At 41.6% G+C, this 26633-nt stretch overlaps 1 protein-coding gene across 1 annotated transcript; it reads left to right on the top strand.

The window, feature by feature from the left end:
* Positions 1–1534: 1534 nt before the first annotated feature.
* LOC106592630 (myosin heavy chain, fast skeletal muscle) lies at positions 1535–24874 on the top strand. Its single transcript, XM_045690682.2, has 41 exons — positions 1535–1587; positions 2200–2244; positions 2378–2605; positions 2961–3107; positions 3318–3474; positions 3792–3819; positions 4082–4196; positions 4319–4411; positions 4587–4647; positions 4769–4867; positions 5204–5307; positions 5712–5850; positions 6118–6236; positions 6406–6555; positions 6650–6820; positions 7049–7352; positions 7682–7746; positions 7837–7924; positions 8491–8608; positions 8772–8895; positions 11450–11586; positions 12266–12521; positions 12707–12949; positions 13288–13464; positions 13546–13691; positions 14159–14249; positions 14601–14990; positions 15112–15238; positions 16752–16870; positions 17999–18195; positions 18561–18744; positions 18881–19046; positions 19392–19516; positions 19678–19986; positions 20208–20411; positions 20568–20693; positions 20814–20984; positions 23671–23775; positions 23872–23967; positions 24086–24217; positions 24757–24874. Exons 3-41 carry the CDS (start codon positions 2390–2392, stop codon positions 24775–24777), a joined length of 5820 nt encoding a protein of 1939 aa, XP_045546638.2. The 5' UTR covers positions 1535–1587; positions 2200–2244; positions 2378–2389; the 3' UTR covers positions 24778–24874.
* The last annotated feature ends 1759 nt before the right edge of the window (positions 24875–26633 follow it).

Below are 26633 nucleotides of genomic sequence, written 5' to 3'. Positions count from 1 at the left end.
TTAATGTCATAAACGTTTAGTCTGCATGGTGCTAATGTTCTCTCAACCTACAAACACGTCAAGTAAATATCTTGTATAATAACAGTGGCATCTGTGCCAGAATTTGGCAGTGTTGGCAGACACATCAAACAATAAACCTTGGCTGAAGTGAAGACGAGAGCACAGTCCAAGAAATGAAAAGTCCTTGATGGGGTCCTTCCAGATGGTCACCCTGCTCATCTAGTGCATCCAGCAGCTCCCCCCTATGGGGCTTCTTGTACTGATGTGCTGGGTGGACACTGAACCTGAACAAACAGGGTGTATTCAGTGAGGTGATATGTTCTGAACATTGCTGATAGAAATGCATTGAAGAGAGTTGACACGATTCCCTGTTCTACCTGACAGACAGTTCTATCTGTTCTTCACAATACATTTCTATCTGAACGTTCTGTAAGGTTTCACCCTATTGAACATTAATTTAGCTGCACCATATTATACACAAATAGCATTTTAACAACAATTTGAATGCAAAGGTTTGAAATCAGAAAAGATGTGATCGACATTGAAGAATGTGAAATGCCTGACTTGATAAAAGAACTTGCTCAACTGCTTAAAATAATTTCTCTACAAGTGGCTAGAGCTGTCTTTTCTAAAAGTTATAAAAACTGTTATGTAAAGGATTGATTGAAATGTAATGTAAATGTAAAGGAATCTGTTACTTTATTGTAACTATTCCCTATTCATTTTATAACAGTTTTACTGAAGCCAGCTCAGCTGCTAAGCGGTGAACTTCAGAGTGTTATAAAAGTTTGAGGCAGCTATATCGCTGTCAGCAATATGAGTGGATAAGATTATTGAAATACTGGTATGGTGTTATGTAAGTCATAAGAATCCTACTGGACCGTTTTAGCCAACTGAAATGTGAGACTAATAAAAGCGCCTCCAGCATCTTCAATAGATCATAATGTAGATAAAAACTACACATTAGATTTAAAAGCTTTATAAGCTGATATAGAAATGTTTTCGTTCTAGCTTTTAAATATTCATTTAATATGGTTCCACCAGGGTGATAAATCAAACTAAGCAAGGCACGGGGTTACGGCCAACTCCATCACAAGCACGAGGTGAGGAGACAGTTCAGATGTGTTTACAAGCTAAATAATAGAAATAACAGGTGAACATATACATAAAGTTGTTGATGAGGATTAATGCCACTAAAATGGAACTAAATAAGGTCAGATTAGATTTAATGAAAACTATTTTAGTGTTGGTTTGGCAACATGGACTCACCCCATTACAGTATTTGAGGGTCAGTGGTAGTAATACTGGAATCAATTTGATAAATCAAACTTTTGATATTGTTATAACTATTAGTAATCAAATCTCGCTTCAGAGACAAATATGACATTAAAAAGTAATGTAATGGGAATGTGGTGCTCCTGGAAGTGGGAGGTGCTAGTGAGACACAGACACACAGAGGTTTCTCATCCAATTCATTTCCTTTCCCAGAGTGGTCCATAATTAACTTTTGCTTGGTTAGCACTTCCAACGAGATATAAGGAGGCTGAGGCCCCAGCATCCATAAGTCAGATACCTTCTTCCTCTGTGGTAAGACCTCTACACCTCTTTAGATTTTTACATTTGTCTCATCTTTGCACTCACCATCTGAAGCAGTAGCTAACTGCACTGTTTGAATTTAATTATGCATGTCTCTTGTAAGTTTTGACAATATGCAATCAAATGGCATTGGTTTACAATGGTACATTTCTTTTTACATTAAATGTTTTACTTTAAATCTGTAACTTTCATTTATGGTGTTGTTTGTAAATTGGTCTAGAATGTAACTGGGTTTTCAGTGGTATTCATTTTAATAAAAATAAAGTGAGTTGCCCATAGGAAAATGAAAGTCACGAGTTGCACCTGTAGTTGAATTGGACATGGCTGTAATGATTGAGATAAATGCTTTCTAGCCCTTCGAGGACAAAATGATGAGGCTTTGGACCACAGGAGGATGGTGGTACCTTAATTGGGGAGGATGGGCTCATGGTAGTGACTGGAGAGAAAAAGGTGGAATGGATTCAAATACATAAAACACATGGTTTCCAGGTGTTTGATGTCATTCCATTTGCTACGCTCCAGTCATTACTATGAGCCCTCCTCCCCTCAGCAGCCTCCACTGGTTTAGACTTGTGTGTTTTCACAACAACTTATGTTTCACAGGGTCCTCTAAGAAGTACACATTCATCTGTAGGAGGGGAAAAGAAGGTGAGACATGGTTTGAGTCTTCACATAAAAAGTGATGAGAATATTCCGTTAGAGATACTGCTCACCTAACTCTGTTGACTGGGGAGGAAGCACCACAGATTCAATCATGTTCCTTGTTTCATCTCTTTCCTAGTTATCCGTCACCATGAGTACGGACGCGGAGATGCAAATCTACGGCAAAGCTGCCATATACCTTCGTAAGTCTGAGAAGGAGAGGATGGAGGCACAAGCCGCACCCTTTGATTCAAAGAACTCCTGCTATGTGGCAGACAAGGTGGAGCTGTACCTTAAGGGTCTGGTCACTGCCAGGGCCGATGGGAAGTGTACTGTAACAGTCACGAAACCTGATGGCAGTAAGGAGGTAAGTCTGATCTGAAAATTATTAAAGTTTGTGTAATTACTCAATTTCTGAAAAAATCATCAACATTTCAATATAAAATCTTTAACAAAATAAATATAATGAAGGGTTTCTTGTTTTTTTGTAGGCAGAATATAACCTTCAAACACATCTTTAACACAGCTATTTAAAATGGAAAATAATTTTTGTTATTGACTACTCAAGAATCTCCAGTTATGTGTCAGTGGGTGATAACTAAGTCGTTGGATTAAATGTGGATATGCTTTTTTTAAATGATTAAACTTGTATTTAATGAACAAAAAGCATTCTGTCATGTCCAGTTTAATCTGTGTGTAATCTAGATTTCTGACTGTTTCAGGAAGGAAAAGAGTTCAAAGATGCAGACATCTATGAGATGAACCCCCCTAAGTACGACAAGATTGAGGACATGGCCATGATGACCTACCTGAATGAAGCCTCTGTGTTGTATAACCTCAAAGAGCGTTATGCAGCATGGATGATCTATGTAAGAAACCTGCACATACAAACACACACATACATGAACATAAGAAATATACACATACAGTACTACACATAAATGAATGGTAGAAACCAAAACATATCAATACAGTAGACCCACATCAGTATACCAAAGTACACCCACATCCTCACATAAATCCAGGTAAATGTCAATCTGACTTTACTAATCCCCTAATTTAATTATTCTTTCATCCAGACCTACTCTGGGCTCTTCTGTGCCACGGTGAACCCCTACAAATGGCTCCCAGTGTACGACGCAGAGGTTGTCAACGCCTACAGAGGGAAGAAGAGGATGGAGGCTCCACCCCATATCTTCTCCGTCTCTGACAACGCCTTTCAGTTCATGCTGATTGGTACGAGCTGTCATGGATGGATGGAGGAATGCATGGTTGGATGGATGGATGAATGGTTGGATGGATGAAGGATGGATGGATGGTTGGATAGATGGATGAAGGATGGATGGTTGGATGGATAGATGGATATTAAAATATGCTTTAGAGAAGTATCTACTGTTTTCTAGTCTAGGTTAGAACAGTTTGCTGGGAATATCTCATTTCACTACCCTTGAATGGAAAATCTTCCAAATTGAAATTCATGATGATACTATGAATTAAATAATGTCCCCATAATGTGTTTTGAGTATGATAAGCAATATGTTTTTTGGTTCCAGATAAGGAGAACCAGTCCGTCCTGATTACGTAAGTTGTTTACTAAAATGTCACTTGAGAAAGTGTTTCTATTGTAATAAGTTGGGGCACTTGGTGTGATGAAATACATGACATTGTGAATGGATTAGAGCATTAGGCTATGTGTAATAAAGAGTCGATGAGAAGGATTATTTGTTAAAGACATGTCAGAACACAGGATAACAGTTTATTTTTCTATGCTATTTCTTAGTGAAAGCCAATCTGACACTCAAACATGTAACTAAAACCCCTCATTCTCTGTCATATAAACCAGTGGAGAATCCGGTGCAGGAAAGACTGTCAACACCAAGCGTGTCATCCAGTACTTTGCCACCATTGCAGTGTCTGGTGGAGAGAAGAAGAAGGAAGTAGACCCCAGCAAAATGCAGGTAGGTTGTTCTTATGTTTGCCTTTTTATTTCAGTTTGGTTGAATCGTGTTTCAAGAAAAGTGATCATGCGAGAAAAATGTGCTTTTCCAGTTTCTGAGCAACTTGTGTTTGTCTCAATCAGGGGTCTCTTGAGGATCAGATCATTGCAGCTAACCCTCTGCTGGAGGCTTATGGTAATGCCAAGACAGTGAGGAACGACAACTCGTCTCGCTTTGTAAGTATGAAGGGCATACTGTGGAAGTTACCTTATATTGGGAAAATGTAAATAAGTAGTTCCCTATTGTTATATGAATAGATGTCCAACAACCTGTAACATTTAAATTGGTCTATCAAAGTAAAAGTTTAGATTAATTTGTTGACCTATTTTTAACCCCCATGCTCTACTATAGGGTAAATTCATCAGGATTCACTTCCAAGCTGGTAAACTGGCTAAAGCTGATATTGAGACCTGTGAGTTGGTTTTGATTGTTTCTCAATGATTTCCTAAATTCACACAGATTTTTTTGGGGCGATCATATCATCAAATTTAATGTAATATTATAATCTCTCTCTCTCTCTCTTTCAACCTCAGACCTGCTGGAGAAGTCCAGAGTGTCCTTCCAGCTGCCCGATGAGAGAGGCTACCACATCTTCTTCCAGATGATGACAGGCCACAAACCTGAGATAGTTGGTACGGAAAAGTAGAGGTTCATGGGAAATTATTCCCACCCCCATCTGTGGAATTTATTAAAAATATTCATAGCCCGCACTAACAATGCTATTACAATGATTACATCCAAGGTAACAAGGCATCTAGACACGGGTCAGGTCTTTGGGAAATATCTATCAAGTAATGCACTGTGATGCACTAGTCCACAAGTCTCAGTCCCCTCTTTTGATGCTATTTATTATATACTACATGTATTACTGAGTCCATCTGTTGAGTAAAGGAGGGAGAGATACTGTAAAGGTAGGACAGCAGAAATCTAAGAGATTTAACTGACAAGGTGTTCTTCGTTGCCCACAGAAATGGCGCTCATCACCACCAACCCCTACGACTTCCCCATGTGCAGCCAGGGTCAGATCGCTGTGGCCAGCATTGACGACAAGGAAGAGCTGGATGCCACAGATGTAAGTCAAACAAAGGGTTAACCAAACTCTAGATAGGGAATGGGTAAGGCCACGAAACACACTGAATGTACTGTGAAATTCCAACTTGCTGGCAGCTGAGAATTTTCATGTGTTTTCTGTTTGATTCTAAATGCCTTGTGTTAGTTAAGCATGAACGTAAAGTTACTCTTCATGCCTTCACACTTTGCCTTGAGGCACATACATTTAAGACATCCACAAGAGAGCACCACTAAGTGCCCTGTGGAACTGCGTAAAACTCCTTTTGTGTTGCCATCTACTAATGTGTTGGCCAAGAGTCAAATCTATCCATCCCATTTGTTCTGCAGTAAGCAGCACAGAACTGTAGTGTAACTGAGCGAAGTACCGTTCAGTTCATCACTGTTGTACTTCCTCTTTAATGCCAGGATGCCATTACAATCCTGGGCTTCACTAATGATGAGAAGATTGGCATCTACAAGCTGACAGGAGCTGTAGTGCACCATGGCAACTTGAAATTCAAGCAGAAGCAGCGTGAGGAGCAGGCCGAGCCAGACGGCACAGAGGGTGAGTCCCACTCATAGATATACAATATGTAGACCATTCCCAGTCTCCAACATAGAAATAGAACACCTAAGACAGACAGTGCCACATGAAAGTCAGGCAGGAGATAATTTTTGGAGAACAAATCACAACCTCCACAAATGATTTGAAATGATGGATGTGGGTGAATCAAAACCTAACCCACAAAGAAGTTATCCAAACTATTTTGCAGTTTGACATCATAAAAAAGCGATCTTGTGTGCCTGAATCTGTTGTTTTTTTCCCCTTCAGTGGCTGATAAAATCGGCTACCTGCTGGGCCTGAACTCAGCTGAGATGTTGAAGGCTCTGTGCTACCCCAGAGTGAAGGTTGGCAATGAGTATGTGACCAAGGGACAGACTGTGCCTCAGGTAAGGCAGCCAAACAAAGCATTTACCATTCTCTGTGGACCAGAATTATTTTGGGGAGGAGTGCATTGCTTTCTTTTTAATAGTGTTGTTGTTTTCCCAAATGTATCATCACCTTATCACTGGACATGGTCAATATCTCACATATTAATTTGAGGTATTATCATTACAGGTTAATAACTCAGTCATGGCTCTGGCCAAGTCCATCTATGAGAGGATGTTCTTGTGGATGGTCATCCGTATCAATGAGATGTTGGACACCAAGAATCCAAGGCAGTTCTATATCGGTGTGCTTGACATTGCCGGGTTTGAGATCTTTGATGTGAGTATGACACCAGAACAACACACTTAGATGTGATTGAGATGGATTACAGCCTTGTATGATGAAATTATCCCTTTTAAAACTCCATCAACAGTACAACAGCATGGAGCAGCTGTGCATCAACTTCACCAATGAGAAACTGCAACAGTTTTTCAACCACACCATGTTCGTCCTGGAGCAAGAGGAGTACAAGAAGGAGGGAATCGTCTGGGCCTTCATTGACTTCGGCATGGACTTGGCTGCCTGCATTGAGCTTATTGAGAAGGTAAACTGTCTGTGTGAGGAATATAATAGACTGCAACACAAAGCTAAGAGGGTTCGCTGTGTGAGACATTATCACAGTGGCACAACACATCTGACTGTTGAAAACTCAATATGTTTCCTATTATGTGCCTCTAAATGAATATACTCCTATTTTATCATGTTTACTAAAGGAATTAATGCCATCCTAAATGTTAATATCACTAATTTGATATACATCTCTTTCATAAAGCCATTGGGCATCTTCTCCATCCTTGAAGAGGAGTGCATGTTCCCCAAGTCTTCAGACACTACCTTCAAGGACAAGCTGTACTCCCAGCATCTTGGCAAAACACAGGCGTTTGAGAAGCCCAAGCCTGCCAAAGGCAAGGCAGAGGCCCACTTCTCCCTGGTGCATTACGCCGGTACTGTGGACTACAACATCACTGGGTGGCTGGAGAAGAACAAGGACCCCCTGAACGACTCAGTTTGTCAACTGTACGGGAAGTCAGGAGTCAAAATTTTGGCTGCCCTGTATCCTGCTGCCCCACCTGAGGGTAAGACCAGCATCACGTCAAAAGATTTAATTAAGCACTAGTTAGAATTTTCTTTAAAGTCTTTGAATATATCACAATTTCTCAGGGTTTATTACTGGGTTATTTAATATTGTACACATACAATAGGTGTTACTCAACACAATCTCATTGCCAGCATTTGCCTCTAGATAAGTGTGAAGTTACCCAGAGATTCTCCGATTTATAATTAGTTTGCTTGCTGAAGACAAGACCACTCTAGATTTCTTACATACTCTTATTATTCTATTTATTCCACCCACTCTAGGAAATGTACTTTTCTAGTTATCTTTTACTTTTCCCCATTTTAACAGATAAAGCCAAGAAAGGAGGCAAGAAGAAGGGTGGTTCCATGCAGACTGTGTCCTCCCAGTTCAGGGTGAGCTTTTGAAAAGTGTATATTCAGTCCTTTAAAAGGTGCAATTATCATAAATGATGTCTGAGAAAATGGTTTGTAACCCTCCTACAGGAGAACTTACATAAGCTGATGACCAACTTGAGGAGCACTCATCCTCACTTTGTGCGCTGCCTGATCCCCAACGAGTCAAAGACTCCAGGTACAAGAAATATTGAGTTAAATATATTATCTTATCATTACAGTATCAGTAACCTTGTAACGGTCGTCGTACGTAATGGACCAAGGCGCAGCGGGTTGAGTGCTCATCTTAACTTTATTAGAACACCTAACAAACAAAACAAGAAAACGATCGAACGACCAGTGTTGCATGCTAACACACAGCAGTACAACAACAACTTCCCACAAAGGGACAGGTGACACAGGGCTACCTAAGTATGACTCTCAATCAGCAGCAACGATTTACAGCTGTTCCTGATTGAGAGCCATACCAGGCCAACACAAAGAAATACACAACATAGAAAACCATAGAAATACAAAACAAGAACATTACCCAAAAACCCCGGAACACATAAATCAAACACCCCTCTTACATAAATACATATCCCATTAAACCCCAAACCACATAAAACAAATACCCCCTGCCACGTCCTGACCAAACTACAATAACCAATAACCCCTTATACTGGTCAGGACGTGACAAACCTTAACAATCCCATTCTTTAACCTGTTTATTAGTATTAAAATAGACTTGGTTTGTTTTACCAGGTCTGATGGAGAACTTCCTGGTTATCCACCAGCTCAGGTGTAATGGTGTACTGGAGGGTATCAGGATCTGCAGAAAGGGCTTCCCCAGCAGAATCATCTATGCTGATTTCAAGCAGAGGTACATGCACAGACATACACAGACACTGACACACACACATACATACACAACCACAGAAATATCTGCTCCAAGCGTTTTCCCAGCATCAGAATAGGCTTACCTTTTACGTAATATAACCAAACAAAAACAACTTGACATATGTTACACATTTCTCCTCATTCAGGTACAAAGTACTGAATGCCAGTGTCATCCCTGAGGGCCAGTTCATGGACAACAAGAAGGCTTCTGAGAAGCTGCTTGGATCCATTGATGTGAATCATGAGGATTACAAGTTTGGACACACCAAGGTTAGTCAAATCAAATTAATCAAATCAAACTTTATTTGTCACATACACATGGTTAGCAGATGTTAATGCGAGTGTAGCGAAATGCTTGTGCTTCTCGTTCCGACCATGCAGTATTATCTAACAAGTAATCTAACCTAACAATTTCACAACAACTACCTTATACACACAAGTGTAAAGGAATGAATAAGAATATGTACACAAAAATATATGAATGAGCGATGGCCGAACGGCATAGGCAAGATGCAGTAGATGGTAAAGCGTACAGTATATAAATGTGAGATGAGTAATGTAGGGTATGTAAACATTATATAAAGTGGCAGTGGCTAGTGATACATTTAGTACATCAATTTTTCATTATTAAAGTGGCTAGAGATGAGTCAGTATGTTGGCAGCAGCCACTTAATGTTAGTGATGGCTGTTTAACAGTCTGCTGGCCTTGAGATAGAAGCTGTTTTTCAGTCTCTCGGTCCTCGCTTTGATGCACCTGTACTGACCTCGCCTTCTGGATGACAGCGGGGTGAACAGGCAGTGTCTCGGGTGGTTGTCGTCCTTGATGATCTTTTTGGCCTTCCTGTGACATCGGGTGGTGTAGGTGTCCTGGAGGGCAGGACGTTTGCCTCCGGTGATGCGTTGTGCAGACCTCACTACCCTCTGGAGAGCCTTGCGGTTGTGGGCGGAGCAGTTGTCGTATCAGGCGGTGATACAGCCCGACAGGATGCTCTCGATTGTGCATCTGTAAAAGTTTGAGTGTTTTTGGTGACAAGCCGAATTTCTTCAGCCTCCTGAGGTTGAAGAGGCGCTGCTGCGCCTTCTTCACCACGCTGTCTGTGTGGGCGGACCATTTCAGTTTGTCCGTGATGTATATGCCGAGGAACTTAAAACTTTCCACCTTCTCCACTACTGTCCCGTCGATGTGGATAGGGGGCTGCTCCCTCTGCTGTTTCCTGAAGTCCACGATCATCTCCTTTGTTTTGTTGACATTGAGTGTGAGGTTATTTTCCTGACACCACACTCCGAGGGCCCTCACCTCCTCCCTGTAGGCCGTCTCGTCGTTGTTGGTAATCAAGCCTACCACTGTAGTGTCGTCTGCAAACTTGATTATTGAGTTGGAGGCGTGCATGGCCACGCAGTCATGGGTGAACAGGGAGTACAGGAGAGGGCTGAGAACGCACCCTTGTGGGGCCCCAGTGTTGAGGATCAGCGGGGTGGAGATGTTGTTAATTACCCTCACCACCTAGGGGCGGCCCGTCAGGAAGTCCAGGACCCAGTTGCACAGGGCGGGGTTGAGACCCAGGGTCTCGAGCTTAATGACAAGTTTGGAGAGTACTATGGTGTTAAATGCTGAGCTGTAGTCGATGAACAGCATTCTTACATAGGTATTCCTCTTGTCCAGATGGGTTAGGGCAGTGTGCAGTGTGATTGCGATTGCGTCGTCTGTGGACCTATTGGGGCAGTAAGCAAATTGGAGTGGGTCTAGGGTGTCAGGTAGTGTGGAGGTGATATGGTCCTTGACTAGTCTCTCAAAGCACTTGATGATGATGGAAGAGAGCGCTACGGGCGATAGTCATTTAGCTCAGTTACCTTAGATTTCTTGGGAACAGGAACAATGGTGGCCCTCTTGAAGCATGTGGGAACAGCAGACTGGGATAAGGATTGATTGAATATGTCCATAAACACACCAGCCAGCTGGTCTGCGCATGCTCTGAGGATGCGGCTGGCGATGCCGTCTGGGCCGGCAGCCTTGCGAGGGTTAACACGTTTAAATGTTTTACTCAAGTTGGCTGCAGTGAAGGAGAGCCTGCAGGTTTTAGGTAGCGGGCCGTGTCAGTGGCAATGTGTTGTCCTCAAAGCGAGCAAAGATGTTGTTTAGTTTGTCTGGGAGCAAGACATCGTGGTCCGCGACGGGGCTGGTTTTCCGTTTGTAGTTCGTAATTGACTGTAGACCCTGCCACATACCTCTCGTGTCTGAGCCGTTGAATTGCGACTCTACTTTGTCTCTATACCGACGCTTAGCTTGTTTGATTGCCTTGCGGAGGGAATAGCTACGCTGTTTGTATTCGGTCATGTTTCTGGGCACCTTGCCCTGATTAAAAGCAGTGGTTCGCGCTTTCAGTTTTGCATGAATACTGCCATCAATCCCCGGTTTCTGGTTGGGGAATGTTTTAATAGATGGTGTGGGCACATGCTAAAAAACTCGCTCACCGAATCAGCGTATTCATCAATGTTATTGTCCGACACTATGCGGAACATATCCCGGTCCACGTGATCGAAGCAATCTTGAAGCGTGGAATCCGATTGTTCGGACCAGCGTTGAACAGACCTGAGCACGGGCACTTCCTGTCAAAGAACTACTTCAATGATCATTTAAAATCTCTTCAGTTGGTATATCCATTATTTTCTTCTATCTTCTTCAGTTAACTAATGGACAAGGTGGAAAAACATTGTAGTGTTTTTCTTCAAGTTGTTTAAATAATTCTAGTGGTGTTGTTCCCCTCTTTTCATTCAATCCTTTCTATCTGTCACCATCTGTGGTTCCATTGACCATGTGTCTCAGGTGTTCTTCAAAGCCGGTCTGCTGGGTGTCCTGGAGGAGATGAGAGATGAGAAGCTGGCCACTCTGGTCGGCATGGTCCAGGCTCTCAGCCGTGGATTCCTCATGAGGAGAGAGTTCACCAAGATGATGGAGAGGAGGTGAGGAATAGTAGACATCTTGGCAAAGCTTTCTGTCAACCACCTGTATCTTATGCATTATGATTACATACTGTATGTGCTGTGAGTTGTTCAGAATGAGAAAGTACATCTTATAATGGTCTACTAAAGCTTTTGGGTTAATTCATTTAGTCCAGAAATGGATGTAGCAACTAAGGATTCTAGCTTTATCGCTGCAGTTTGGGATTTGGCTGTTCAATTGTCATATACATTTGTGATATTTATCCATTCATTCTTGAAGAACATAAAATTCCTCATGAGCTTAGCATGACTGTCAGTTGTTGCATCTAGAGAGCTGTCTATGAGTGGGGTTACATTTCCCTACACCGATTCCTCAGCTGTAAACAAAAAGGGGCAGAGGTTTTGTTGATCTTCGACTCCCAGAAAGTCGCTTTTTAAAGCATCCCAATAGGCAAAAAACTGGTTGAATTACGTTACATCTACGTCATTTCAACCAATGTGATGATATTGAAAAAACATGGATTTCAAAAATATCATTAACCTTAGGGAATTTAATATTTTTTTAACCCAACTTTTAACCTAAAACATGGTGAAATGTTTTGCTGATTTCACGTTGAATTCACGTTAGTTGACAACTCAACCAAATGTAAATCAAAACTAGTCACTCACCATGCCACTCTATACTTTCTGTTTCGACCAGAGATTCCATCTTTACCATCCAGTACAACATCCGCTCATTCATGAATGTGAAAACCTGGCCATGGATGAAGTTGTACTTCAAGATCAAGCCCCTGCTGCAGAGCGCTGAGACTGAGAAGGAGCTGGCCAACATGAAGGAGAACTATGAGAAGATGACAGCAGACCTGGCCAAGGCTCTGTCCACAAAGAAGCAAATGGAGGAGAAATTGGTGGCCCTGATGCAGGAGAAGAATGACCTGGCACTCCAAGTCGCATCTGTGAGTCAGCAACGACCTTCATAAGGGCACATTTATAGACACAAAAACACACAGACACACGAACACTGTTATTGCCCATGTTATTTATATATTTCATGATTTGGTCCGACCTATTTGACTAAATTAAGTCTATATTTTCATACACAAAGTTAGGCCGCTGATATTTTCTCCTGTTCTGAAACCAGGAAGGAGAGAGTCTGAACGATGCTGAGGAAAGGTGCGAGGGGCTCATCAAGAGCAAGATCCAGCTGGAGGCCAAACTCAAAGAGACGACCGAGAGGCTGGAGGATGAGGAGGAGATCAATGCTGAGTTGACTGCCAAGAAGAGGAAGCTGGAGGATGAGTGCTCTGAGCTGAAGAAGGACATTGATGACCTGGAGCTCACCCTGGCCAAAGTGGAGAAGGAGAAGCACGCCACTGAAAACAAGGTCTTGTGTCTTACCATAGACAGTCTAACCAAACAATAATCAACTCAAAACATAGCTTAACAGAAATGGAATTCAAGTTGTACTGGGGGTGTAGGAAAAATGAAGAAACAATAGTGGAATTTCAGTTACGTTGTACTCCCCAACATTCATTGCATGTACTGCTCCCCCTACTTATGACTTCCATTCAGTACACTGGCATGGTGAACACTGACATTTAGTGTTGAATCTATAGTACAGTAATTGTTGATGCAGTTCTAATCTAAATGAAATGAATGCAATAATATAACAAACTAAATCTCCCCTTTATAGTGAAGTAATTATGTTGTGGCCATTTACAGGTTAAAAACCTGACAGAGGAGATGGCGTCTATGGATGAGAGTGTTGCCAAGCTGACCAAGGAGAAGAAAGCCCTCCAAGAGGCCCACCAGCAGACACTGGATGACCTGCAGGCAGAGGAGGACAAAGTCAACACTCTTACCAAGGCCAAGACCAAGCTGGAACAGCAAGTGGACGACGTGAGTGGAGTTTGACATTTTGGCCATGATATTATCTTCAGTTATTTAGATTTGAACAATATATGTGTTTTTATCTTCTAGCTTGAGGGTTCTTTGGAGCAAGAGAAGAAGCTCCGTATGGATCTTGAGAGAGCCAAGAGAAAGCTGGAGGGAGATCTGAAACTGGCCCAGGAGTCCATAATGGACCTGGAGAATGACAAGCAGCAAGCTGATGAGAAAATCAAGAAGTAAACACAAACAAATGACTACAGTATTATCCGCTATAATGGTTGTTTTTGGCTAATTATTGTAATTGCGAATCAGCGTATACATGTGATTCTTAAAGGAATACTTCAGGATTTTGGAAGCCCTTTATCTACTTCCCCAGAGCCAGATGAACTCGTGAATACAATTTTTATGTCTCTGCATGCAGTTTGAAGTTGCTAACTGTTAGCGCAATGACTGGAATTCTATGGTAACTGCTAGCATGCTAGTAAGCATTGACTCGCAAAACTACTTCTAACTTCCTTCATACTGGATGCAGAGACATAAAAATGGTATCCACAAGTTCATCTGACTCTGGGGAAGTAGATACAGGGCTTTATTGCCAAAATGCTGAAGTATACCTTTAAAAGCAATGTGAATGGTATAATACTCTCCCTTTACACTATCGAACCAAAACTAACTCTGTAATTGGCGAATTTGTGTTTCTCAGGAAAGAGTTTGAGACCACCCAGCTCCTCAGCAAGATTGAGGATGAACAGTCTCTGGGAGCTCAGCTGCAGAAGAAGATCAAAGAACTCCAGGTATAGTACATCTAGGGATCTAAGCTCCAGACACATCCAGGTACAAAGCTCCAGAACAGAAAAACACAGACTTGAAAAACATTATTCTGGTAGTACACATTTTTCCCGGTAGATTCTGATGGCTGAATAGGTTGGAAGGTGGTGCTTCTTGCTAGTGCTTCTTACCGTTGTAAAGACGGTGCATCAAAATGGTAGTTTGGTTCCTGCATTGGACACTGTCTACTGAAAATATTAACTGTCTTTGTATTAACACATCAATGCAAAATATACATACTATTATTACTTTGTGAGGTTCGATTGTTTCAACTGTATTGTAGTGTTCATTTCCCCTGCTCCTTTCCCCTGTTCTAGGCCCGTATTGAGGAGCTGGAGGAGGAAATTGAGGCTGAGCGTGCTGCCAGGGCTAAGGTTGAGAAGCAGAGGGCCGATCTCTCCAGGGAACTTGAGGAGATCAGCGAGAGGCTGGAGGAAGCCGGAGGCGCCACTGCTGCTCAGATTGAGATGAACAAGAAGCGTGAGGCTGAGTTCCAGAAGCTGCGTCGTGATCTTGAAGAGTCCACCCTGCAGCATGAGGCCACAGCCGCCGCTCTGCGCAAGAAGCAGGCCGACAGTGTGGCTGAGCTCGGGGAGCAGATCGACAACCTGCAGCGCGTCAAGCAGAAGCTGGAGAAGGAGAAGAGCGAGTACAAGATGGAGATTGATGACCTCTCTAGCAACATGGAGGCCGTCGCCAAGGCTAAGGTGAGTAGTAATGTTTTCGTCAAGCAGTGTTGAGGAGGGTCAACTATATTACCATTCAAGTGAACAGAAGTTGACAGGAGTCCCATATAGAAAGTAATGATGGAACGTGCTTCACTAACAGGGCAATCTGGAGAAGATGTGCCGTACTCTTGAGGACCAGCTGAGCGAGCTCAAGACTAAGAATGATGAGAATGTTCGCCAGGTCAACGACATCAGCGGACAGAGGGCCAGACTCCTGACAGAAAATGGTACCATCAGCAATGAACAACAAACTAATGCTTTACTTCAGTAGAACACAATAAAATGTGTTGGGGATTTATGTCCATAGTCCACATTAGTGCCGGTCGGTGATGTTTAAGATGAAGGAGGACGGTCATATTTTTTTTAGGAGCTTGGCCTTATTTCTATTACAGCATATTGGATGAGTCTTTCATATCCGATTCACCCAGCTCAATGTAACATCGATAGGTTTAGAGTACTACATGATACTCAAAATGTTCCATATACCCATCATGAGGTTGCTACAACCTAGCCTATGAATGACAGTTTACAATGTATGTGCACAGGTCGAGAGAAAAATTTGAGTAATCGAGGTGAGACCCTGACACATTCAATACCGCCTTGCACACTCTTGCCTGCATCTAGCTGATTTAGGTTGTAATCAATAGTCCAACAGTTGCAAACAAGAGTTTCTATTGGACAGGTATGTTTATCCTAATTTTGTTCCATTTGCTTCCGTTTAAGAAAGGTTTTCAACAGATTCGACGGAATGAATAATACCCTGATCACACGCAAACACAGTTCACTTTCATAGAAGCCACATACAAACAGCATTATCATTTTGCTCGTTGTATAATTCCTTCTCGCATCTACGTGCTCTCCTCGTCTCACCTTTTCCCTTCTGGACTTCAGTGCAAAACACATCAGCTGTCTGTGATCAGGCAAAAAAACCTTCATCATAGCATAACCACTAACCGCTACACACAGCCTACATCGATGTCACCATATTAGCTAACGCCATAGCTAGTCAACGTAGCTACTGGAACTAACGCTTTAGTAAACCCGCTACAACAATGCAGTACAGTCAGCAAGCAGTTTAGCAGTTACACAGTGGATCTCACTGGCAATAAATTAATAAAACCAAAAGCTTACCTTGGCTTGGAAGAGTTCTATTGTTGGATAGCCACAGACATCTAACTAACCTAGCATCTGTCTCTGTTTGAGCCGGGTGTTTGAGTAGGCTAATCTAGCTAGCTGCATTTGCTAGCTAAGTGAAAGTAAAAAAAATACATCTCTCTCTCTTTCTTGCTTCCCCTTCATTTTTAAAGAAATTAATATGTTAAACTATGTTCTTTCTCTCTCTTTGAGTCAACTACTCACCACATTTTATGCACTGCAGTGCTACCTAGATGTAGCATATGCTTTCTGTACTAGATTCATTCTCTGGTCCTTTGATTGAGTGGACAACATGTCAGTTCATGCTGCAAGAGCTATGACAGGTTGCAGTATGTCGTCATTATTACTGTGTAAGTATCTGGAAGGGGGTGAGAAACATGAGCCTCCTTGTTTTTGTATTTTTGTCAATGTAATTTCACCGAGGAGGATGATCCTCCCCTGCCTCTTCTGAGGAGCCTCCACTGGTCCACATAGTTTATATTGTATTATTCACCACCAAACAACATTCCCTATGATACATTAAAATACATTTTCCATCTTAGAAAACAGAGACGTCATTAACAAGATATCTCTCTATCCCTGCAGGTGAGTTTGGCCGCCAGCTGGAGGAGAAGGAAGCCCTGGTGTCTCAGCTGACCAGAGGAAAACAGGCCTTCACCCAGCAGGTGGAGGAGTTGAAGAGGCTGATTGAGGAAGAGGTCAAGGTAAGGGACCCAAAATGGACTCCACCGACCCCAGAGTTTAGAGCAGGGATCTTCAACTTGACTCAGCCATGTGCTGATTTTTTTTCTTGAGTGGATGGTCCGGACATAATTACATATAATTTGTAGACTGCCAATTTAACGGAAGAAGCACAACCATATATAATATTTGACTAAAACATTGTAATTTCAAACCTTGCATGTATGCGATCACATACAGGGACGTCATGCACCCAAAACAAAAATCTGATGGGTCACAAATTACGTGATGGTGGCTGGGGGTGCGGTCCTGGGGGGGTTAGGCCCCCGTCCTGAAGTTGGAGTTTTTTTTTTTTAAACACCTGAAACAGCTTTTCGTGCTATCTATAGCCATAATCTTTATACTTAATTCAATGTAAAAAAATATATGTCTGTTTTTCGACATATCTAAGCATACCTCTTCAGCTGTCTGTATCTTCCAGACTGGTGGTTCTTTTTTTTAAAGAAACTAAATATGCTTCTCTTTATCTCTGCTAAAATCTGGGTAAAATATTGAAAGGAATTTGAGACTCATTCAGAACATTTAGTTATTGCTTGCTTTTCTTAAGTCTACCAGCCTTTCCAGCAGGCATGTCAGCTAAGATAGTTAGACAAGCTAGCCACTCTACCTTGATTGATAGCCTAAAATGGCTTCTTGGTAGCAGGTTATGAGGTTGGGATTTTGGGAACCTACAGTATCGGGGCTGACTAAAGTCAACTTCATAAAATTGCAAGGTGGCTAGTAGTATTAAAGAGAAACAACATGCCAAATCTGAAGGGGCACGTGCCCCTGTGCCCCCTATGGGCATGACGCCTCTGATCACATATATCTGTCTGTTGTGCATGGGAATAATTTGGAACAGATTTCCAAAATTAAAATCACTTGGAGCCGATTTGTTGGTGTTTTTACAGTCTTTTATGGTCCCCCCCCCCCCGCCAAAATATGATTTTATTCAGAAAACTTGAGGGGCCAAATAAAATCGCACCCCGCCAGTTGGAGAACCCTGGTTTAAAGACATATCTTCATATACATGGTGATGACACCACCCTCAGAGAGTTCTACTATAATTTGTTTGACTCTCTCCAATCTCTCTTTGTATTTCTCTCTCACAGGCTAAAAACGCATTGGCCCACGGTGTCCAGTCTGCCCGCCATGACTGTGACCTCCTGAGGGAGCAGTTTGAGGAGGAGCAGGAGGCCAAGGCAGAGCTGCAACGCGGCATGTCCAAGGCCAACAGTGAGGTGGCTCAGTGGAGGACTAAGTATGAAACTGATGCTATCCAGCGCACAGAGGAGCTGGAGGAGGCCAAGTGAGTCGTACGGAACAGCAAAAACTAAAACATTTATTTATATTTAAAACTAAAAAAAAATCACCTTTATTTAACCAGGTAGGCAAGTTGAGAACAAGTTCTCATTTACAACTGCGACCTGGCCAAGATAAAGCAAAGCAGTTCGACACATATAACAACACAGAGTTACACATGGAGTAAAACAAACATACAGTCAATAAAAACAGTAGAAAAATAAGTCTATATACAATGTGAGCAAATGAGGTGAGATAAGGGAATATAGGGTATTGGTGGTGAGGGTGGTAGGGGGCTCTGAGAAAATGTTACATCAACATGTATTGTAACATTTGTTTCAGCTCATTAAACCTCCCTCTGTTGTCCAACAGGAAGAAGCTGGCCCAGCGTCTGCAGGAGGCCGAGGAGACCATTGAGGCGACCAACTCCAAGTGCGCCTCCCTGGAGAAGACCAAGCAGAGGCTGCAGGGGGAGGTGGAGGACCTCATGATTGATGTTGAGAGAGCCAACGCATTGGCCGCCAACCTCGACAAGAAGCAGAGGAACTTTGACAAGGTGAAAATGAATAAACCTCACCCTAGGCTGATATTTACTGTCTGCTATATGATTCATTGTAGTATAATTGTAGCATATTTATAATTCAAAACTCTTCATCAATGACTTCTGATGAAAATCCCATTGATTCCCCTAGGTTCTGGCAGAGTGGAAGCAGAAGTATGAGGAGGGCCAGGCAGAGCTGGAAGGAGCTCAGAAGGAGGCTCGCTCTATGAGCACTGAACTCTTCAAGATGAAGAACTCCTACGAGGAGGCTCTGGATCATCTGGAGACTCTGAAGAGAGAGAACAAGAACCTGCAACGTGAGCATTTGACAGCAGTTCTATTTGGCTCATGTTTGACTAGTGTTTTGAAAATCGAGGGAACTGCAATCATCAAAACTACTATTACACCATTTCAGAGTTTTCATGTACAGATCAAAATATATATATTTTTTAACCTGTGATCACTATTCCTTTGAACAACCAAAGGATGTGGAGGGCAATTAGATTTGCAAGACCATATGAAGTGCTGTTAATGAATTAACGGTTACTATGATTCAATGTTAACTTCAGTACATTGACATATCCACTGAAAATCTCCCAAGTCTAAACTGCTCCTGTGTGTGTGTGGTGTGTGTGTGTGTGTGTGTGTGTGTGTGTATGGAGAGGAGATCTCTGACCTGACTGAGCAGATCGGAGAGACTGGCAAGAGCATCCATGAGCTGGAGAAGGCCAAGAAGACCGTGGAGACAGAGAAGTCTGAGATCCAGACGGCTCTGGAGGAGGCTGAGGTACAAACTACAGCTGTTTGATGGGGAAAGCAGTGTTACACTAGCCAACACCCGCTACAGTTCAATGATCCCTGTACTGGAGATTATTGTGGTCATATATATTTAATTCCTACATCCAAATGTATTGAACACAATTGGCCTGACTGCTTCTGTTTGTCCAGGGAACACTGGAGCACGAGGAATCCAAGATTCTGCGTGTGCAGCTGGAGCTGAATCAGATCAAGGGTGAGGTGGACAGGAAGATCGCTGAGAAGGATGAGGAGATGGAGCAGATCAAGAGGAACAGCCAGAGGGTGGTTGACTCCATGCAGAGCACCCTGGACTCTGAGGTTAGGAGCAGGAATGATGCCCTGAGGGTGAAGAAGAAGATGGAGGGAGACCTGAACGAGATGGAGATCCAACTGAGCCACTCCAACAGGCAGGCTGCTGAGGCCCAGAAACAGCTGAGGAACGTCCAGGGACAGCTCAAGGTAAAGGGACTGGGACATCAGGTTCAAACACCTGAACATGGAGAGGGATTTGTTTGTGAATCTGTAGAAAAGAATAGAACAGATAAATTGAATACATTGAACTATATACTGTAGAACGGTAGGGATATTGAGTAAATTCTTCCCAATGAACATTTCCTTCACCCATCCTATCACCCCTACTTCCACAAGTCCTAATGAACGTATGTCATTGTGAATCCCAGGATGCCCAATTGCACCTTGATGATGCCGTCCGCGCTGCAGAGGACATGAAGGAGCAGGCAGCCATGGTGGAGCGCAGAAACGGTCTGATGGTGGCTGAAATCGAGGAGCTGAGAGTTGCTCTGGAGCAGACAGAGAGAGGCCGCAAAGTGGCTGAGACTGAGCTGGTAGACGCCAGCGAGCGTGTTGGACTGCTGCACTCCCAGGTATGGGTCAAAGCCATTTATAATGACACTCAACCAAGCATACAGTTTAAACACACCTGGAATTTGACAGTGCTTGCTTTAGATTGTCAGAATTTCAGTCTGGTGACTTGCAAGTTATCTTGAGAGTTAAACAAATCATGTTGTTTCCTCCTTCAGAATACCAGCCTTCTGAACACCAAGAAGAAGCTGGAGACTGATCTAGTGCAGGTGCAGGGAGAGGTGGACGACATCGTCCAGGAGGCCAGGAATGCAGAGGAGAAGGCCAAGAAGGCTATCACTGATGTGAGTCCTTGAATTACATCATCTTGATTTGTCCCTAAGGGCCAATGGTACCTGGGCTGGTTACGAACAACAAAGATCTCAGAGGAACGTTATGATGAATTAAACAAACTACTATTCCAGGCGGCAATGATGTCTGAGGAGCTGAAGAAGGAGCAGGACACCAGCTCTCACCTGGAGAGGATGAAGAAGAACCTGGAGGTCACAGTCAAGGACCTGCAGCACCGCCTGGATGAGGCTGAGAATCTGGCCATGAAGGGAGGCAAGAAACAACTCCAGAAACTGGAGTTCAGGGTGAGTTATCAGCAGGGTGGATCAGGGTGGATTGAAGGACTGATCGCTGGACATGTATTTGATCATATAAAATTACACAGGAGACTCTCTCTCTCAATTAAAAAATATGTTTTATTGTCATATACACCGGATAGGTGCAAATTAGGGTTAAGTGCCTTGGACATCAACACATTTTTTTCACGTTGAAGGCTCAGATATTTGAACCAGCAACATTTAACTGCTAGGATACCTGCCACCCTAAACCACCTCAATCAAGGGTCTCCAAACTTTTTGAAACGGGACCCCTTTTGTGATAGAAAATTCATGAGGGACCCCCTCATAATATCAGAATACAAGTAAAAATAGCATCCAGGTAGTTTTACCACAGTGTTTCTAAACCCAGAGGTGCAAAATTGCAAGACTTCCGGGAACGCTTGCGATTCAGACCAGACCAGGGTTTGAGATGTCTATGGGAGAAGTGAAAAATTCATCCTTGGTTGTTAATTTTCTTGAAATCTAAAGGCAAGACCTAGATTCGAGCCAATGTCTTAAGATAATGGAGTCTAACTTTAAGTAGCTGAAACGGTCATTACTACAACCTAGTGAAAGTGACAAACTGACACGTTTTAAATTTCATCAAAAACAACTATCTACCGAAGGAGTGCTTTTGACTGCATGAACATGTGCTGTTCAGCACAACTGTTAGACCCGATGATGTGTTTCTGCGCATGAGCTTAGCTAGCTAAGGTCGCAATGGGATTGTCTACAAGTCTTCATCTTTGGATTTGCTACGACTTCTCCAGTGCACGGCCCCTGGGAAAAAAATGTTTAAGTCACCTTTTGGCATCAGAAACAACATTTTGCAGTTTTAAAACAAATGTTCAGCTACTCTATTCATTTTGCCTTTGGACAGAAATAACATTTGGTAATTTTAGAGCTAATTTCTTGAAATTCTACACATTTTGCCATGTGGCGGTGAGAAAATGTAGCAGTTTTAAAAGCTTAATTCAGGATGCATTTATGTTCAAAATCAACATTTTGGGGAATATGTTACACTTAAAAAAAAAATATATATATATATATATATATATATATATATATATTTCACCTTTATTTAACTGGGTAGGCTAGTTGAGAACAAGTTCTCATTTACATTGGTGACCTGGCCAAGATAAAGCAAAGCAGTGCGACACAAACAACAACACAGAGTTACACATGGAATAAACAAACATACAGTCAATGACACAATAGAGAAAAAGTCTATATACAGTGTGTGAAAATAAGGCAAGATAAGGAAGGTAGGCAATAAATAGGCCATAGTGGCGAAATAATTACAATTTAGCAATTAAACACCGGAGTGATAGAGGTGCAAAAGACGAATGTGCAAGTAGAGATACTGGGGTGCAAAGGAGCAAAAAATAAAATAAAAAAATAACAGTTTGCGGATGAGGAAGTTGGATGGGTTATTTACAGATGGGCTATGTACAGGTGCAGTGATCTGTGAGCCGCTGGTGCTTAAAGTTAGTGAGGGAGATATGGGTCTCCAGCTTCACTGATTTTTGCAACTTTTGCAACTCACTTTAGTGAAGTTGAGAAGAATTGCAGCCAAGACCTTAAAATAAAGATATACAAATGTATTTATCTAGTTGCTTCGTTCAAGCTTGTACAATTGTCCTGGCAGACTTCTTCTAAACTGCCATTTCATTCATGATAAGACTAATAAATAACAATTCTCAATAAATAAACACACGGTATAATATACTGTACATGCACCCAATCCATCTCATTGTAATCATTTGTTAGGCTTCATCTAGTTACATTGTTTAATTTCTCTCTCTCTCTAGATCGCTAGCAACTTGACTCATTCACTCAGCTGCAAAAAGGCTGTTGCTAGGGAAGCTAGCGTTGCTATATGGGGCTACCAGCTAGAAGGCTAAATTAGCTTGACGGTTAGCAGATTTTCACAAGTTCATAAAAACGTGAAAATACAACATAACATCTTAACAAATATTTGTACATATGCCCGAAACATTACTGTCATTAATATGGTGCTTTCCCACTTACCTTCAAAATGAATTTATGTCGGTGCTTCTGTCTCGCTTTTGACTTACTTGGCAAACGTCTCTTAACTGCCATAGACAATGTTTCTACCATGGGGAGTTCGTGCTATCTGTGGTGGAAGCAACCTCACAACATTAAAACTGGCGAGTGTCGTCCTCTAGAGGCCATACGGGTACTGAACTATACACTGTTAAATACATGCCAAAATGTATAAATAGTAATATACAGTATATTACAAATGCAAGAAGAATTGAGTTGGGAAAAATGATCAGTGATGGAGTACTGTGGATACCAATATCACTGTGAGCCTCCCAGGCCCATATTGTGTATCTAAGGGTTAAGAACATCAATTGTGGGTTAATATTATTACATTGTATTGGACACATTTTCCACAGATCCCTGTTAGTTTAATCTGCTGTTGCTATCAATATTCATAACATTTGAAATATAAATTCCACTTTGGGAACCACTGACTGAGATAATGAAAAGTTGTTATAATAACAGACTACTTCAATAAAAATTGTGAAAAGGAACAGACAACAATTGTGCCTCCTTGACTAGGTAGAAGATTACCTGTGTTACAAAGATTCGTTACATCTGATTTCACCAGCTCAAACAAATGCCTACGTTTATTTTTTTCACAAAGGTGCGTGAGCTCGAGACTGAGGTGGAGGCAGAGCAGAGAAGAGGTGTAGACGCTGTCAAGGGAGTCCGGAAGTATGAGCGCAGAGTCAAGGAGCTCACTTACCAGGTAAGAGAAAGTGCATCCTTCACACACTTGACTCTAACACAGGTAGGTTTGTGTATATAACTATTGTGACATTGATTCTTTGCTCTTCTCCCACAGACTGAGGAGGATAAGAAGAACGTTAACAGACTTCAGGACCTGGTAGATAAGCTGCAGATGAAAGTGAAGGCCTACAAGAGGCACGCTGAGGAAGCAGTGAGTCACAGACTTAGTCAAATACTCTGAAAGCATACATTCGAAAACATATTTATCTTTAGAAAAAGTTATATAATGAATGCTGATGTTCTGCTCTCCCTCTCTTTATCTCACCCAGGAGGAAGCAGCAAACCAGCACATGTCTAAGTTCAGGAAGGTTCAGCATGAGCTGGAGGAGGCTGAGGAGCGTGCTGACATCGCTGAGACTCAGGTCAACAAGCTCAGAGCCAAGACCCGTGACTCTGGAAAGGTACAGAACTGCTGCTAAACCTATACCTGATTCATGTTCAGATATGACCACATCAACATCACCTATGATTCAGTCTTCACAGAGGTCAATACAGACCTTTTACACTCACTCAACTGTTTTGAAGATCTCTAAGAAGAACATGTCAAGTAGGGCAAAAAAATATGATTATTTCAAACTAAGCTGGTACTTAAAAGTTGAAAATCCAAGCTGAGGACTGAGCCTTAAAATGCTTGTTCCATTATACAGTGTTCTTTCCAAGTGTTCATAATATATTTATCATGTTCATTATTATTACTGATCCATTCTGTTCTATCCAAGTCTATCCATATATTTATCATGTTCATTATTACTACTGTTCCATTATATTATATCCATATATTTATCGTGTTCATTATTATTACTGATCCATTATATTCTATCCATATACTTATCAGGTTAATTATTATTACTAATCCATTATCTTCTATCCAAGTCTATCCATATATTTATCATGTTCATTATTATTTCTGATCCATAAAATAATTGATTTCTTCTTACAGGGAAAAGAAGTTGCTGAATAAACGAAGACCAAGTCTTATCATTTTCCTGTGTTGCATAAAATATGATTTTCATGGTGAAATGTTGAGCATTGATTAAAAACATGTGGATCTACATACACTTCCTTTGTGACTGTGGACTTATTACTCAGCAAACAGATTTTTCATACCATAATAATATTGTACTTTAATTAAACAAGCAATCTGGGATTCCAACAACAACAAAGCGAGTCACTTTTTTTGGTAAACATCTGAGGGATGAAGCTGGAGAAATGTATACACTCTCAAATTCATGGACTGAGCTATGGATGTAAGAACTGACCATCCAAAACATCAAAATTATAGTTTTAACCCTTTACACTTGCAGAAATTGGCTTACATGGACTGGCCCAAATTTAAATGCTTCTAAAATAAAAAAAAATATGAGAAGCACATGCATAACCGTGGTAGCAATTGAAAGGGGAACGGATTTTTGTATTTTAATTTTGTCACAGATTATGCGCACATTAATCACCTGTGGAAAGACTTTGTAAAAAATAAATGTTAATAGCGCATCTGAAACAATTATGTGAGTATATTTCTGTATTTAACTGATATTATGTGCCAAATTTTCCAATTTGGATTACAAATAGATTTTTTGGCATATATACACTTCCGTAATGATTAGCCCGCTAGTGGTGGAATTACGGTAATACACATTACAATCACACAAATACACATTATAAACAGGGTAATACACAAACACAGCAACAAACATTATAAACACAGTAATATACATCATGAACACAGTAATACACATTATAAAGCAGGTAATATACATCAACAGGCAAAATACATTGCTCTGTTTCTGTTCCTGTGAAAATTACGTTATTTTCCGTTTTTTGGTTCTGTTCCCTGAACCGGTTAAAACCCCTAATATAATATACTGTTGCAAGTACTAGCTAGCTATTACATACAGTTGAAGTCGGAAGTTTACATACACCTTAGCCAAATACATTTAAACTCAGTTTTTCACAATTCCTGACATTTAATCCTAGTAATAATTCCGTGTCTTAGGTCAGTTAGGATCACCACTTTATTTTAAGAATGTGAAATGTCAGAATAATAGTAGAGAGAATGATTTATTTCAGCTTTTATTTCTTTCATCACATTACCAGTGGGTCAGAAGTTTACATACACTCAATTAGTATTTTGTAGCATTGCCTTTAAATTGTTTAACTTGGGGCAAATGTTCCGGGTAGCCTTCCACACGCTTCCCACAATAAGTTGGGTGAATTTTGGCCCATTCCTCCTGACAATGCTGGTGTAACTGAGTCAGGTTTGTAGGCCTCCTTGCTCGCACATGCTTTTTCAGTTCTGCCCACTCATTTTCTATTGGATTGAGGTCAGGGCTTTGTGATGGCCACTCCAATAACTTGACTTTGTTGTCCTTAAGCCATTTTGCTATAACTTTGGAAGTATGCTTGGGGTCATTGTCTATTTGAAAGACCCATTTGCGACCAAGCTGAAACTTCCTGACTGATTTCTTGAGATGTTGCTTCAATATATCCACATAATTTTCCTCCATCATGATGCCATCTATTTTGTGAAGTGCACCAGTCCCTCCTGCAGCAAAGCACCTCCCACAACATGATGCTGTCACCCCCGTGCTTCACAATTGGGATGGTGTTCTTCGCCTTGCTAGCCTCCACTTTCTCCTCCAAACATAACGATGGCAATTATGGCCAAACAGTTCAATTTTTGTTTCATCAGACCAGAGGACATTTCTCCAAAAAGAACGATCTTTGTCCCCATGTGCAGTTGCAAACCGTAGTCTGGCTTTTTTTATGGCGGTTTTGGAGCAGTGGCTTCTTCCTTGCTGAGCGGCCTTTCAGGGTATG

This window comes from Salmo salar, chromosome 12, assembly GCF_965601325.2.
Source record: "Salmo salar chromosome 12, fSalSal1, whole genome shotgun sequence".
Taxonomy (NCBI): Eukaryota; Metazoa; Chordata; class Actinopteri; order Salmoniformes; family Salmonidae; genus Salmo; species Salmo salar.
This window is presented reverse-complemented; position numbering and strand designations above follow the sequence as displayed.